Source organism: Stegostoma tigrinum, chromosome 7 (assembly GCF_030684315.1).
Source record: "Stegostoma tigrinum isolate sSteTig4 chromosome 7, sSteTig4.hap1, whole genome shotgun sequence".
Taxonomy (NCBI): domain Eukaryota; kingdom Metazoa; phylum Chordata; class Chondrichthyes; order Orectolobiformes; family Stegostomatidae; genus Stegostoma; species Stegostoma tigrinum.
This window is the reverse complement of record NC_081360.1, coordinates 68,549,719-68,565,693: the sequence shown is the minus strand read 5'-3', so window position 1 is coordinate 68,565,693 and position 15,975 is coordinate 68,549,719. Positions and strand designations below refer to the sequence as shown.

The window sequence follows — 15,975 nt, the reverse complement described above, 5'->3', positions numbered from 1 at the left end:
TGGCCCTAAGCACCTCTTAGAGCCCTCCAGTTGCTGTAAATTGCATCATGTATCATTTTTGTCATCCAAGAACCTAATGTTTTCATACTTAGGGCGGTACACGTTTGGAATGACCTGCCAGAGAAGTTGTGGAGGCTGGTACAATTACAAAATTTAAAAGGCATCTGGATAGATACATGATTAGGAAGGGTTTACAGGGATTTGGGTCAAATCAAACTAGATTAATTTAGGATATCTGGTTGGCATGGATGAGTTGGACCAAAGGTTTTCTTTTCATGATGAACATCTTTATGGCTCTAAACACCTCCCTGCCAACTTTGCAATTAATACCATAGTGTTCATATTAATCAAATTGTAACAATGTGAAACCCAGTCATTTCTCATTTCAGGGTCAGGAACTAGGTTGCAATACATCATTTTTAAATCCAAGGGTCACTTTTCGAACCAGACCTGACAACAAACCAAGCTTTTGTTCAGACGCAACTTAAATTTATTCATCTCCGTAGTATCAAATTACTAAACGCACCCAAGTGATCCACTCAGAGCTAAATAATGTTATTATTTGCATATAAGGTTGTAAGAGAACACTGTGGGAAAATGGGGGCAGGGATTAGGGCAGCCGTAATGTTTAATGAATGGATATGGATTGACTGAGCACCCAAGGAGGGGAGCAAATTACTGCAGATTCTAGAATCTGAACCAAGAACAAAAAAAATGCTGGAGGTTACAGCCGGTCAGGCAGCACCCATGTGAGAAAGCAAGCTAACATTTAGAGTCTAGATTCTTGTCATCCAGACTCAAAACGTTAACTTGCTTTCTCTCCATGGATGCTGCCTGACCCACTGTGATCTCCAGCACTTTTCTTTCCAGCACATCCAAGGGTACCACACAGAGAAAACTGAGCTGAAAGAAAGGTGCGTTCCAAGGAACAGTCATGGGTCCGAAACGTTAACTCTGCTGTCTCTCCACAGCCCTGCTGAGATTCTCCAGCAATTTCAAATGTTGCTCGTAAATGCAAGGATAGGTACATGAATGAGCAATCAAATACATAAGGAACATTAATAATTATCAAATTATGTGGTGCTGTCAGGAAAGATAATTGCCAGTTCTTTCTATCTGTGAGACAGATGTTAATTAGTAACTTTGCGTGAGAGACAGGGTTTGTGTCTTTTTTTTAAAAAAAGCATCAATTTGAAATGCAAATTCAAACATTAGGGTAGGAATGAAAGGGAAACAAAGGAGGAGGGGATCAGGTAATTACCTCCAGCATCTCATCACAGAGCCCTTGTGGGGCTAGCAATAACTTCATTTCCTGCTCCAGGTCAATTGTACTCTGCCTCTCATTAAATGAGACTAACTTATCCATAATCTTGCTGACCTATATGTTCCCAACATGGCACCATATATTTCATTTTATTCTTTTAGTAATTCATGAGATGAGGCATCACTGGTTCGGCCTAGCATTTACTGCCCATCCCTAATTGCCAGAGGGTGGTTAGGAGTCAACCAAATTGCTAGGGAGCTTGGTTCACATGTAGGCCAGATCATTTAAGGACAGAGATTTCGTTCCTTAAGGGACATTAGTGAACTACAAGTGTTTTTCCAACACCTGGCAATGAATTTGTGGTCATCATTAGACTTTTAATTCCAGGTTTTTACTGAATCAAATTCCACCATAAAGCAAGGTAGAATTCAAAGTCAGGTCCCCAGAACATTATCTAGGTCTCCGGATTAACAATCCTGCAGTAAAATCATTAGGTCACTCCAACTTTATAAACTATTATCAACATCCCAGTGATTAACATTGACCAGAACCTGAACTGGCCTAGCTATTAAATAGTGTCGGTATAAAAGCAGGAAAAAGGCTAAATATTATATAGTGAGTAACTCACCTCTTGTCTCCACAATGCCTGTTCACCATTTAGAAGGCAAAAATCAGAAAGGTGGTGGAAAATCTCTACTAGCTTGTATGAATGCAGCTCTAATAAAACTCAAGACATTCAAAGCTAGCTTGGATAAATCAGTCCACCTCATGGCAACACATCCACTACGTTAAACATGCATTCCCTCTTTCACTAACGAGTAGCAGTGTGCACACATTCAGTGATTCAATAAACCACCTTTGACAGAATTTTCCAAACCCATGACCTCCCACATTTAGAATGAAGGGCAGCCAACAGTTTGGAACATGCCCAACTCAAATTCATATATCATCATTCTGACTTGGAACTATATCACCATCCCTTCATTGTCATGGTTTAAATCCTCCAATTCCCTTTTCTCCACAATTGTGATTGAGAACCTCAAGTGAATCATAGCAGTAATAATGGGAACTGCAGATGCTGGAGAATCCAAGATAATAAAATGTGAGGCTGGATGAACACAGCAGGCCCAGCAGCAGATGCTGCTGGCCTGCTGTGTTCATCCAGCCTCACATTTTATTATCTTGAATCATAGCAGTATATTGTTGAAGGAAATGCCAAAAGCTAAACAGTGTACATTTGAGAATGGGTGTTTTAAATGGTCCAGTACTGGATTACAAGGATGCAAATTGATAAATTAGTACTGGGAGAGTAATGTGGTAGAACTTAGTATTGCAAACTTACTATACAGATGTCAGGGAAGAAACGTAGAGGAGACAGAATTATCCCCCACGTCCTCACGTACCATCCCACCAACCGCCACATCTAACGCATCATCCTCCGACACTTCCGCCATCCGCAATCTGATCCCAAAGACATTTTTCCCTTCCCACTCTTGTCTGCTTTCCAGAGGGACCACTCTCTCCATGACTCTTTTGTCTGCTCCACACTCCCCTCCAGCCCCATTACACCTGGCACTTTTCCCTGCAACCGCAGCAAGTGTTACAGCTGCCCCCACACCTCCATCCCAGGTCCCAAGACGGCTTTCTACATCAAACAGATGTTCACCTGCACATCTGCCAATGTGGTTTACTGCATCTGCTGTACCCGTTCTGGCCTCCTCTACATTGAGGAAACCAAGCAGATGCTTGGGGAGCGCTTTGCAGAATACCTACACTCAGTTTGCAATAAACAACTGCAACAACCAGTCGTAAATCATTTCAACTCCCCCTCCCATTCCTCAGACAACATGTCCATCCTGGGCCTCCTGCATTGCCACAACAACGCCACCTGAATGCTGCAGGAACAGCAACTCTCATTTTGCTTGGGAACCCTGCAGCCTAATGGTATCGATGTGGATTTCACAAGCTTCAAAATCTCCTAACGCATCCCAAAAACCAGCCCAGCTCATCCCCACCTCCCTAATCTGTTCTTTCTGTCACCATCTCCTCCTCCCACCTCAAGCCACACCTCTATTTCTTACCTACTAACCTCATCCCGCTTCCCTTGACCTGTCAGTCTTCCCCAGACAGACCTATCTCCTCCCTACCTCCCCACCTACACGCACCTTTACTGGCTCCATCCCTGCCTCTTTAACTTGTCTGTCTCCTCTCCACCAATGTTCTCCTGTATCCATCTTCGATCTGCCTCCCCCTCTCTCCCTATTTATTTCAGAACCCTCTTCCCCTCCCCATTTCTGATAAAGGGTCTAGGCCAGAAACGTCAGCCTTCCTGCTCCTAAGATACTGCTTGGCCTGCTGTGTTGATCCAGCTCCACATCTTGTTAAAAGTTAGTTTGGGCCCCTTTTACCTGATCTGCTACAAGCTGGCCAGTCCCACTATCTTGATGCTCAAGTACATCTCAACACTCAGATCCCAAGATTTCTCTCAGCTGCTTGCAAATATGAACATCCAGACTTACCATAATTTCCAGATTACCACATTCTCTAAAGCTTTCCTCCCACTGTCTCCAGTTTTAGTTCTACAAGTACAAAACCTTTGAAGAAGAAATCTCAATGTTCCCACAGTGTACTTTTTTATAAAATGTGCTCGAAATCTCAGAGACATTTTAGTATTGACAGAGTGCAGACCTCTTTCCTACTGCTCTAGGCCCACTCTGTTTCAACAAGGCAGTGGCTCTGAAATTGATTAGTATCCTTATAAAATTTCAGAATCAGCAAAAGAAAACACTACTGCTGGCAGCCTACTAGCTCATTATAAAAGACCATCAGAACTGGTGTGCACAGGAGTACAGTGTAATTGCTTTTAATTTAAAGCTCGCATCCTCCAAACACAGATGAAAAAGGTGACTCAGGTGGTTAATGCAACAATGAATTAGGGTAATTGAATCCACCTACAATGCAGTTCTTTGTTTGGGCCAGCATCAGAAACCAAAAAACACTACCCAAGTACTGCTATAGTTTGATATTCTTTGATCAGAATTATTCTAGAACAAAAGAATAGACAACAAAAACAACAAGAACATAATTCCCTTTCCTCTATGTAGATATTCAATGCTTTGTTGGAACAATTTCCATAGCAACAACACAGTCACAGTTGCACCTGATATTTATTTTAATACAAAGTTTATATGGCTCAAAAGGTCCTCTAAACCTGGTTTATGGTAATTTCAGTAAAGTTTTGCTAGAAAAATTAATGAGTCAACTGTGATTTGCATTTAGGGATAGCAAAATGTTTCTTAATACTGTGAATATTTTATGATTTACTTGGGTTTATGAAATAATTCTGCCCCAATCCTCCTTGGCTCTGAATAAAGCAACATTTGGTTAAAGCACAAGATGACTTCTCCATTTTTCTTGAAGAAAGCCAATCATTTGTGTGACCTATTTTGTAGGATGTTAATTCACACAATGGTAAAATCCAAATTTTAGGCTGTACGTTCCATTTCCACTCACCGCCACACAGGGCAAAAAATGCTCAGCTGACTCAAAGGTCAATTTTGTATTGATTTCCTACTTTTTTCTGACCTCCCTACTACTAGGTTAGGACACAGCTAGTGAAGATCATGCCAGGTTAAGGGCCATTCATGAGCTTGAATCGAGGATTGAGTAACATACTGAAAGCCGAGAGTCAAGATAAACGGGCGTTTTTCTGGATGGCGAGATGTGACTCGTGAGGTGCGACAGGGTTTGGTCCTCAGGCCTTAGCTACTTATAATCTATATTAATGGTTTGGATGTGGGAATAGACAGTACTACGGCTAAGTATGAAGTTGACAGCAAAAGAAGGGGGAAGACAAGCTGCAATTGTGCATTAAGAAATTTAAATATGGACATGGATGGGCTAGGGGGATGGGCTAGGGAAATGGGCCAAAATTTAGCAGCTGGAGTTTGACGTGGGTAAGGGTGGGGTTCTCTGTTTTGGTCAGAGGAATAGAAAGACAACATATTACCTAAATGGAGAGAAACTTTGAGTGTTTCAGTGCAGGGGAATCTGGGTTTATTTGTATATTAATCGCAAAAAGTTTTATGCGGGTACAGTAGGTAATAAGGAAGGTGAATAGAATTTTGGCATTTATTGCCAAAGGAAGAGTATAAAAATAGGGAATTATTGCAGCAACTCAACAGGAGCACTGTGTACAATTGTGGTTCCTTAGTGGAGGGGTGTGGTTGTATTGGAGGCAGATCAGAGAAGGATCTCTGGAAACAATCTAGAGAAGTGGTTTGTCTTAGGAGAGATTGAACAGTTTAGGCCTATACACGCTGAAGTTTACAAGAATAAAATCTGAGATACATAAAATGTCAAGCTGATTTACAAAGTAGATGGAGAGACAAAGTTTCCTTACATGGGACAATCTAAAATATAGGTCAGTTTTAGGATTAGGGGTAGCAGATTTAAAATTGATAGGAAGCAATTACTTTTCTCACAGGGTCATGAATTTGCTACCCCATTTTGGTGGATGCAGGGACATTATTTCGCCTTAAAAAGGAGACAGACCAATGCTTAATTCATGATGGGTTGAAGGGTTATGAGAGATGGGGCAGGGAAGTGGAGTTGAGGCTGAGATAGGAACAAGTGGTGGATGATAGGCTTAACAGCATGCATTGCCTGATCTTGCTCCTTGTTCCTGTGACCTGCCTTCGATTTTGTTATACTGTTATGAATCACCTTTTCTTTTCATTAGCATCATAATCCTGTTGTCAGTGAGGTAAAACTTTAAAAATTAGCCTTGGATCATATTAACATCTCAGACTAATTATGGGCATTTGCAAAATTTCATCTTGCTGTAGAACAGTATTTGGAGGCCCAATATAAAAGCATTTGGAAAAATTAGCCAGTCCACCAGTTACACCTTTAACATAAACTCTGTCCTGGCATGTTTCTGAGACTAGGGTCAGGAGTCTTTTACATGTGCTTGAAAGGACAATAGGAGATCTAGATTTAACATCACGTGAAAGAAAGCATCAGACAATGCAGTATTCGCTTAGTATGGAAGTGAAAAGGCATCTTAGACTCTATGTTGAAGTCTCTGTTCCTACAATCTCCTGACTGACTTTTTCATCCAAAGGGTTGTGAATCTGTGAAATTCCCTGCTCAGTGCAGTGGTTGAAGCTACCTCACAATGTTTTTAAGGCAAGGCTAGATAAATTTTGAACAGTAAAGGAATTCAGGGTTATGGTGAGTGGGCGGGTAAGTGGAGCTGAGTCTCAAAGATTAGCCATGATCTTATTAAATGGCAGGGCAGGCTCAAGGGGCTAGATGGCCTACTCCTGCTCCTAGTTCTTATGTTCTGTTGGAGGAACAAGATTGCTAGCACTGTACCTACTAATATCAGTTACAGTTCCAAGTCATCACACATCAGTGATTAGGATGACCAAATTCAGGAAACAGTAAATTCATAGATCCTCATCCTTTACAGCCAATTGGAGAAGTTCAAAATAAAGATAAATATAACCAGCTAATATTAAATCTGGATTTTTTTTCTTCAAGGTGCAACGATCTCTTAAAAGGTTGCAATTTAGTAAAGTCTTCGTAAAACCTTTACCTGTGGGTGATTTCTCATCTGAGATGTTTCTGATCTCCCAGGTTACCCAGCAGAAAACTTTGTATCAAAGGCAGTGTACTGAAAAACTCCAGGAACAGAAAATATTGACTCACAGTAGTAATTATTCTTTGAAAGAAATCACTTAATTAGATTTGGCAGCCAGAAAGAAACACCAACAATTTGGCAGCAAAACCTTTTTTCAAATCATATTTTCCTGCCACATAACAGTTTACCCTGGCTGAAGAGGCATAGGTAGTTTGCAAATATCAGGTTAGGTTAACAGTTAAAAACATTAATTTTCTCAAGTTCAGAAAATATGGTGTAATAATTATTACACAGTTTGTATTATAGTTTCAAAGCAACAGATTTGCTCAGGAAGATCATTTTATTATCTCACGGATAAAGAAAGGTGTTAACTTGGAGTAAATTCCTTTTGTACAAGCATAAGGTGATGTAATACATTCAGTTCCATGTTCCGATTCCGCTATTTTTATTAAATAATAAATTCAGGCCACTGATTTGAAAGAAAATGGCAGGTCCATTCCTTGGATCCCCAGTGTCATCATTCAGGAAGCCCCTTTGGTTCTCATTTTGGTCAATAACATTTCATTTATATGACAGTCCTGCAAAGTAAAAGTAAGTTAAATAGTATAAAAGGTTCTTGAGCAGAGAAGGTAATTATTTATAAGGAAGTGGGTGATTTTATATTTGACAGAATGACAGCTTGTAAAAGTAATCATGTGAAACTGATTAGTTAACATCCACCTTAATTTTAGTGGAATCCACAGCAATAATTTTGCAGGTAAATGTAATACTGCAGTGTGTGTTTATCACAGATTGCAAAACTGTGGTAGTCAGTGGTAGCACAGGCCAAGTTGAGTTATTAGACATTTTAAAAAAATTGCCTATCATTTGATTGACTAATGTAACCTACAAATCAAGTTGCGTTTAGCATAAATCAATTACTGTTACTTATCTAGTTATCAGACATGAAAACCCTTGCTCCTGGCCAATCCATCAGACCATTTCAAAGCCCTAGTTTCCTTCCAAGTTTTATGTTTGAGCCAAACTGCTACTTCTAACTCATGGACCTGGAGACTTTCTCCTTACTCAGCCTACTTTACCAGTTTACAAACAACCCACAAGCAACCAAGAGTGCCTAACTCCCAGTGGGAGGGGGAGGGGGAAGAAAGAGAAAAGAGATAAAAGCTACCAAAAATGGGATTAAACAATGGAGGGCAAGTAGTTGTAAATAGAAATACAGAAATAAAAGTGGGGAAAAGAAGAAAATTATGAAGCAAGCAGAAAGTAACAAGTTAGATTAGACAATTTGGAATTAATGTTGAACACTGTCAGTCTTAGTATTTTTAAATTAAGGCATTCTCTTGGTTCCACCTAATTATTGAAACTGTTCCCTCCAATTAATATATGCATAAAAACATTACATCACTGAGGTTTTAACAGTGCTGATATTTACTTCTTTTCCACTTTTTTTTGTCCCCTTTGGTCTTTCACCTGCACATAAGTAAAGCCATCTGCTTAGACATTTTCCAGAATTATTCAACTGGGTGCTTTGGTTTTATCTCATTGCGTCTGCCAGGCACAATAAAAGCATCCACAGTTTTATAAAGCAATAACTCTTGGGTGATGACTCACATCGACCGTTCCATGGCTGGATGGCCATGCACCAAAACACTAACTGGGATTTCTACCTAATAAGTTTAAAGCAAACTAGAAGGTTCGATTGTTAAGTAAAGATTTTCTGTCAGTCTCCTCCGTCCTTTCCATAATTCCCAAATCATACCACACAAAACTACAAATGATATGTAATTACAATGTAACATTAGCCCTACAAATTTTACCTTCTCATCAGTGATAGAAATGTATTACCTCTTTAAATTCTTTAACAGTTTTAAAGTACAGACGCTGTTTCTCTAGCAGTTCAAGGTACTCATCATTCAGCTGGTCACGTCTCATTTTGTTTTCTTGCTTTTTCTTCTCCAACTTTTGGTTGGGGTGTAAGATGGGATTCAAGAAAGACAGGCCAACAATATTAAACAGTGGAGAAATTTGAAGTCATTAGTAAATAATTTGCAATTAGAATTTTGTTACATTTGCAGCTGCAAAAGAATCAATAGGCCTACAAAAAATACGAGCAACATATTGTGCTATACTTTTGATGGCTGGAGTTTTGGGCAAAATATTAAATGGCTAGACTAGCTCAGTAGGTAAGACACTATCTGCATTGTAGCAGGTTCAACAGTCCTGTCCAACATTTGTGCCTCAACCAGCATTATCAAATGCATCTCAAGTGGTTATTCGCCTTGTGTTATTTTTGGGATCTTGGCAAATGTAAACTGACGAGAACAGCTAACACATTTCAGAAAGTGTTTAAATAGTGGTGAAGGACTCTGGGGCATTGATGAGGAAACATAACTTAAATAAAGCTTTAGTCCTTTCCACTATCTATTTCCAAGTAGATTACAAAAGAAATTAGATCCACATAAGCGGTTAACTGGAATGTATTCAGGAGAACTTTCTTGATCCACTGGAAAGGAAACAATGTGTTTCAGAATGACGTAGGCCAGATCAATTAAATTGTCTGTGGGGGAACATTTGAGTAAGAGTTCTTCCCAACACCAGGTTCAGATTAGCAATGGGAGATGAATAATCTAAAAAAGAACTACTAAATTGGAAGAGACTCATCTTTATTGAGATTTAAAAAAGATCTAACAAACGTTAAAAAGACTGATAAGGAAAATTTTATATGAACAATGATGTAACTCTTGGGAGATGATACTTCAAATACAAGCACAGATTCCAAAAGAAAGATAAACAACAGGAACCAAAGCCAGGGACCCTTGGAACATGAGGCAGAAAGACAAAATGAAACAAAAAGAGGGCATACGATGCATGTCAGATGAATTATTCAAGTGAGATCCAGGTCAGATACAATATGTTAAGAGAGGATGCAAAGAGGAAAGTGAGTCTGACCAAAGAAAACTGAATGGCAGTTAACAAAAAGGAATTCAAAAATCTAACTGGCATGAAAACAGCAAGTAAAGAAGAGGAGAAAGGGTCTATTACGGTTGAAGGGGTGATAATATACTTAGCTGCACAGGACAAGACTGGAATACATCATTTGCCGTTTGTATTGATGTTACTACTGCAGAAGGGTCTGAAAAATACTGATGGAGCTAAAGATGGTAGATGAAAAGGCTAAGTGAACATTGTTATCAGGGGAAGGCTGGCTATACTTCAAAGGGATAAGCCAATATCCAGACACTCTGCTCCTCAGGTTGTTAAAATGATGTGGGAATGGAAACAGCAGAATTACCTAGTATAACGTTCCAATCTTCCCTTGGTATGGGGAAGATGCCGATGGATAGAGGTGTTGCAAATGTGACAATTAATCAAGAAAGCAGGGAAGGATGATGGTCAGTTTAACATCAGTTCAGTGAAGGATAAAAGGTGTTAGAAACAACAAATAATGGAAAAAACTGCTCGAAAGGTATTAAGTGATTTGAGATAATTATGGATAGTCAGCATAGATTTATAAAATGCAGATCATGCTTTACAATTTGAGCTTTTAATTTTTGTGATGACGTCACTGAGGATTGGTGCAAGAAAGCAATGAACATTGTCTAGACAGATGTTAAAGAAATGTTTGACAGAACACCAAATAAAAGGCTGAACACCAAAACAGGCTCATGAAAAAGAAGAGTCAATCTCAGCTTGGCTAACAAATTGGCTGACATCATACAGAAGGAAACAAATGACTTCAGCACGATATAAATGTGTCAGCCAATTTTATAAACACTGTCAGGTGGAATTTAAAGAAGCACAAGGTTATATATGTTGGCAGAAGAGACAGGGCAAAGAAATATAAACTAAATGGCAACGTTCTACAGAATGTATAGATGGACTAGAAGTTCATGTGCAAAGGACATTTAACACTGCAGAAAATATTCCACTGGTGGTTAGCAAAGTATGCAGGATTTTGGCTGAAGTAGGAGTACTTCTGGAGATGCTGAAGTGTTAATATTACTGGTCTAGTAATCCAGAGCAGGCTGATTTAGAGAAGTAATATCTGGAATGCAACACTAATTTCAGTAATGGTGACATTGTACAACAACTAAATAGTTCCCAATCTAATCTGGCTCGCTAATTTCCTTTAGGAGGAGGATCTGGTCCATATTGCTGTGCATCTAGCATTGCATATGCTGGGTTTATCCAACCTCTGGTGTCTGAGTAAATAATTCAAATCAAGAGCGAACAGGAATGGACAATAAATACTGGCTTTGCCATTCGTTACCCAGGTCTCATTAAAGAAAAATGTAGGAAAGTTACTACAAATAAAGTTCATAAAGATCTAACTAGGCCACAACTACAGCATTGCATCTAGTTCTGGTAGATGCTTTACGAAAGATGCAGAATGAAAGCAGGGATGAGGGATTATAGCTATATGACCACATTAGAGAAGCTGGGATTGTTTTCCCTGAAGCAAAAAGAAATGGAGGGAAATTTTGACAGCTCAATGACAAGTTTAGAATTAGATGGACAAAGAAAAGCTGACATTATTTGCTGTTGGTATCAGAACTAGGGAAGACAGATGCCTGGATGTGAGTTTGCTCGCTGAGCTGGAAGGTTAGTTTTCAGACGTTTCGTCACCATTCTAGGTAACATCAGTTACCTAGAATGGTGACGAAACGTCTGAAAACTAACCTTCCAGCTCAGCGAGCAAACTCACATCCAGAACCTCAACCTGAGCTACAAATCTTCTCAAAACTCGCTAACAGATGCCTGGTTCTAAGCAGATGTTGGGAGAGAGAGGGGCAGGAAATGTGAGGAAGCAGCTTTAAAAAAAATGCAGCAAGTATGATTTGAACTCATTGCCTATGGAGGTTGGTGGAAGTGGAGATAATGAACGATTTCAAAACTAAACTGGCAGAACTATGGAGATACAGCAGAGGAATGGGATCAATTGGATTGTTTCATAGAAAGTTGACTGACTCAGTTGGCTATATGACTGTCATTTGTGTTGGAAGGGGTTCATGACAGTAAGTCAAAGAAGTGTCTTGTTTGGCTCGGTTGGTTGGTACAGTTTCAACCATTTAATTGATTTGTAGAACCAATCTTTCTATCTCTATGCTCTGTACTCTGGTTTTGCCTCATTATTTCCACCGTTGTCTCTGGCATTCCATACTAAATGGCTTGGGTTTCTCTATTTCTTTTTCTACATTCATTTTTCCAAATGAAAATTAGGGTGACCAATAGTTTCACGTATTATGACATGAATGGATTTATTACCTTCATGCGGTTTTGCTTAATACCTTCCACAATCTGTTCCATCTGGCGCAAGAACTGGTCTCGAGAAGCAGTAGCAGCCATAGCCCTGAAACATTTCAGAACAGATGTTTATGAAAACATTCCACAGTGCAAATTAGTAACAGAACAAGCCCAGATGCATGTTTAACGTTACAGGCTAATTTGACAATTTTGTGTTGAAGGGTAAAGAATTAAGTTTTGGTCCTATTCTTCTTCATATGTAGACATTATATTGTTCTCCACATTTGAGCTGCCAAAGAAAATAGGCAGATGTCATGTCATGCTGTCACTTCCTGCACTGAAATTACTAACCACAACAATCCCCCAGGTTTTCCAATGTATGGTTATCTTAAGAGGAAAGAAGGTAGAAGGTGGATCTACACTGATCAGCGTTTAGAAGACTGGGGGCAATCTTACTGAAGGATACAAGATTCTGTGGGGACTGGACAAGGTAGCTGCCAAGGTGTTTTCTTAGTAAGGCCTAGAGCTAGACAGTACAGTTTAAAAACTGGCCTACAATCTAAGTCAGATGTGAAGGAACTGATTTTCTCAGAGGGTGGTTAACCCTTGAAATTCTCTTCCCAAAAAGAAATGGAGACGGTCATTGACAAAATGATTTTTGATCAACTAGGGAGTCAAAGGATATGGTGTGGCAGGCAGAACAGTGGAATTAAGGTCACTATCAGATCAGTCATAACCTTGCTGAATGGCAGGGCAACCTTGAGGGGGTGAATGCCTTACTGTTGCTCCTATTTCTCATGATCTTATGGGATGTTCCTTATGATCAGAAAAACTGAAGGAGATACATATTAAAAATTTTAATTCTGAGAAGAAAAAGCTGAGTGACAATAATTAAGTAAATAGGTTATAGTTCTTTCTCATCCTTTCTATTGAAGTAATCAAAACATAATGACGGTAACAGAGCAGACAAAGCAATTAGGAATAGCACAATACAACAGTACCTATACAGTATGAACAACAACGGGCAGCTGGAAAGCAGTTGCACGGCCAAGTTTGCATTACTTTGAGTTAGTTAAACAGCACATCTTGTATGGATCCTTTCTTCTTAATTGAAGATGCTTTTCCTTTGATTTGTGAAAGCTCAACTCAGTAACACAGTAAGGATCCCAAACAGCTTGTCTAGTCACTTAGCTTCAGTTACATGATTTCTGGGAAGTGCTGCACTGACCCCACTGCTAAAACTGTTCATTCTTAAACAAAAGCATTCACCAGCACAGAAACAAAAAACAAGAACAAGAAAAACCCATACTTTCTAATTCAAGTTCCCAAAAAACAATTAAAATCTTTTGCAATACATTTCATGCTTTTAGGGTAAAATACTATTGTGTTGATTGAATCCATTTCCTTAATGCTTCCATTTCGAGGATATAAAGGAAGGACACATCTAATTATGCAGTTTAATTAAGAAATGGGAGCTTATATCCTTAAGTTAGGTACAGAAGAATGCGGCTAACCCGGTCCCATTTTAGTTTATATTTTCACAACGTATCCAATTTGCACAGTACTTACTGTTGGAAGTTATCATGAATGGAATTCAACAAATTAACCTGGCAAAAAAGAAACCCTATTCAGTTTTTCTGGCAAGCATTGTTAGAACAGTTGTGCAGTACTCACAGTGCGACTAAAGTTTCAGTCCTTAATGAGACTGTGAACTTTATACTTTGAAATAAATAAACTTGTTTGCACCAAACTAAAACAGAGGTGCAACCAATGTCAGCTGAAACCGTCAGTGAAAGAGAAGATGCAGGAAGTGGGAGCCTATCAAACAGCAGTTCAACAACTATTTGTGACCATTCACAAATCTGCAAATGAAAATAATTATACAACATTGCACTAATGCAAATCAGCCAACGTAAAATAATTCCCACCCCACCCCGCAGTACTTTCGTAACGTGAAAACATGCACTTATGTTAGTGATAACCACTTAAACAGTTTCAGCTATTAGGTCAGTGCAAATCCAGTCGCCAAGGTTAGAAAAACAACTGGTCAAGGTCACCGAAATTAATTTTATTGAGCACTATTCATTGGAGGAGGACTTGAAAGTGGTTTTCTACTTTTCCTTAATAATGTTGTCTCAAAGGGTCTCTAGTGCTGCTATGGTAACGTCCCTATCCCTGAATCAGGAGGCTTGGATTCAAGTCCCGCCTGCTCCAGAAGTGTGTGGTAATATATTTTTTAACATGCTGTTTAGAAAAATACATTTTAAAAAAATACTTGTTTCTTGACTGAGTTCAAATCCGTATCAGATTTGCTGAATATCTAATTTAAACATTAGCAATAATGCAGTTTAATTTACATATGCTGTCATGAAAAAAAATGTTGCCTGCTGTATGTTGGTCTCCGATTTGAGGAGAACTAAAGATTTTAAATCAAGCTTAGAAACGTACTGCACAGAAGAACCGCATTCAAACCATTCAGTCTACTTTGGCAAAAAAAAACTGTGGATGCTGGAAATTTGAAACTGAAAGCTAGAGAAAGTTAGCAGATCTGGCAGCATCTGTGGAGAGAAAACAGAGTCAATGTTTCAGGTCTAGTGAGTGTTCTTCTGAACTAATTGTACCTAGGAAAAAGTTGGTATAGATGCTGAAGATGGAAGGGAGAAGGATAGAAGAGGGGAGAAGGAGTAAACAATAGGTGGAATCCAGAGGAAGACAGCACAGCAGTTAGGCTGACAGAAGAATAGATAATGACTAGCCTGGGAGAAAGGAAAGCTAGTAATGACTCCTACGTCATAACATGTCTGATCAAGTTGATTAAAAATATCCACAAAAGAACTATGTAGCTGGTATAAGTAGTAAAGTTGCTCTTCTGGTGCAGTGATGGCGTTTCTAACTTTCAGCTAGAAGACCGGAGTTCAAGTCCTACCCGTTCCAGAGATGTATGTCATAACATCTGAACAGGTTGATTACAAATACTTATCCTGAGGAACATCTCTGATGCCCGAAATGTCAGCTTTTGTGCTCCTGAGATGCTGCTTGGCCTGCTGGGTTCATTCAGCTTCACACTTTGTTATCTGAGGAACATCTAGTGCTTTTGTGATGCAGTGGTTGACTCCACACCTCTGAGCCAGGAGGCTTTGGTTCAAGCCGAGGCTGCAGAGTTAACATATTTGAACAGATTAATTAGAATGTATCCAATCTGAGGAACTCCTATAGAAATATCCTGGAACTGAAATGATAGACCTCCAACAAGCACAACCAACTTCCTTTGTGGCAGGTAGGTCTTTAAGCAGATACTTTTCCCTCAGATTCCCATTGATTCCAGTATTGCTAGGGAACCTTGATACCACACTATGCAAAACACAGACTTGACGCTAAGGACAGTGACTCTCAACTCACCTCTGGAATTCAGCTCTTTTGTCATGTTTGAGCCAAAGTTGTAATGAGGTCAGAAGCTGAGTGGCCTCAGCAGAACTGAGTGTCAGTGAGTAGGTTTTGCATAACAAATACTACTTTATAGCACTGTTGATATGACTGATCATCCAGAATAGACTAATGGAGCAGTAACATATTTGAGCAATTTTCTATATTATTGGGTAGATGCCAGCATTGACAGTGTACTGGGTCAGCTTGGCTAGAGGGGTAGCAAGATCTGGAACATATATCTTTAGTACTATTGCTTAATGTTGTCCAGGTCCATTGAGGGACGGTCCTCAATAGCCCTAACTGAGGATTAACTGAGCAGCACCAGGAATCAGAGCCAGTATAATAAATTGGAATAATTCAGTCAAAGTAGAATAAGAGGAGAGAATAAAGTTAA

General features: G+C 39.3%; 1 protein-coding gene across 3 annotated transcripts in view; it reads right to left on the bottom strand.

The window, feature by feature from the left end:
- Window positions 1-2,462: 2,462 nt before the first annotated feature.
- The window catches only part of ccdc93 (coiled-coil domain containing 93), a 72,931-nt gene continuing 59,418 nt past the window's right edge, over window positions 2,463-15,975 (bottom strand). For all 3 annotated transcript variants that reach the window (XM_048534733.2, XM_048534734.2, XM_048534735.2), the window contains 4 exons: window positions 13,725-13,762; window positions 12,177-12,261; window positions 8,757-8,870; window positions 2,463-7,489 (listed from right to left, as the gene is read on the bottom strand). In XM_048534733.2, the coding sequence (XP_048390690.1) occupies window positions 7,433-7,489; window positions 8,757-8,870; window positions 12,177-12,261; window positions 13,725-13,762 (294 nt within the window). In that variant the 3' untranslated portion in view covers window positions 2,463-7,432. The remainder of the gene's footprint in view (window positions 7,490-8,756; window positions 8,871-12,176; window positions 12,262-13,724; window positions 13,763-15,975) is intronic.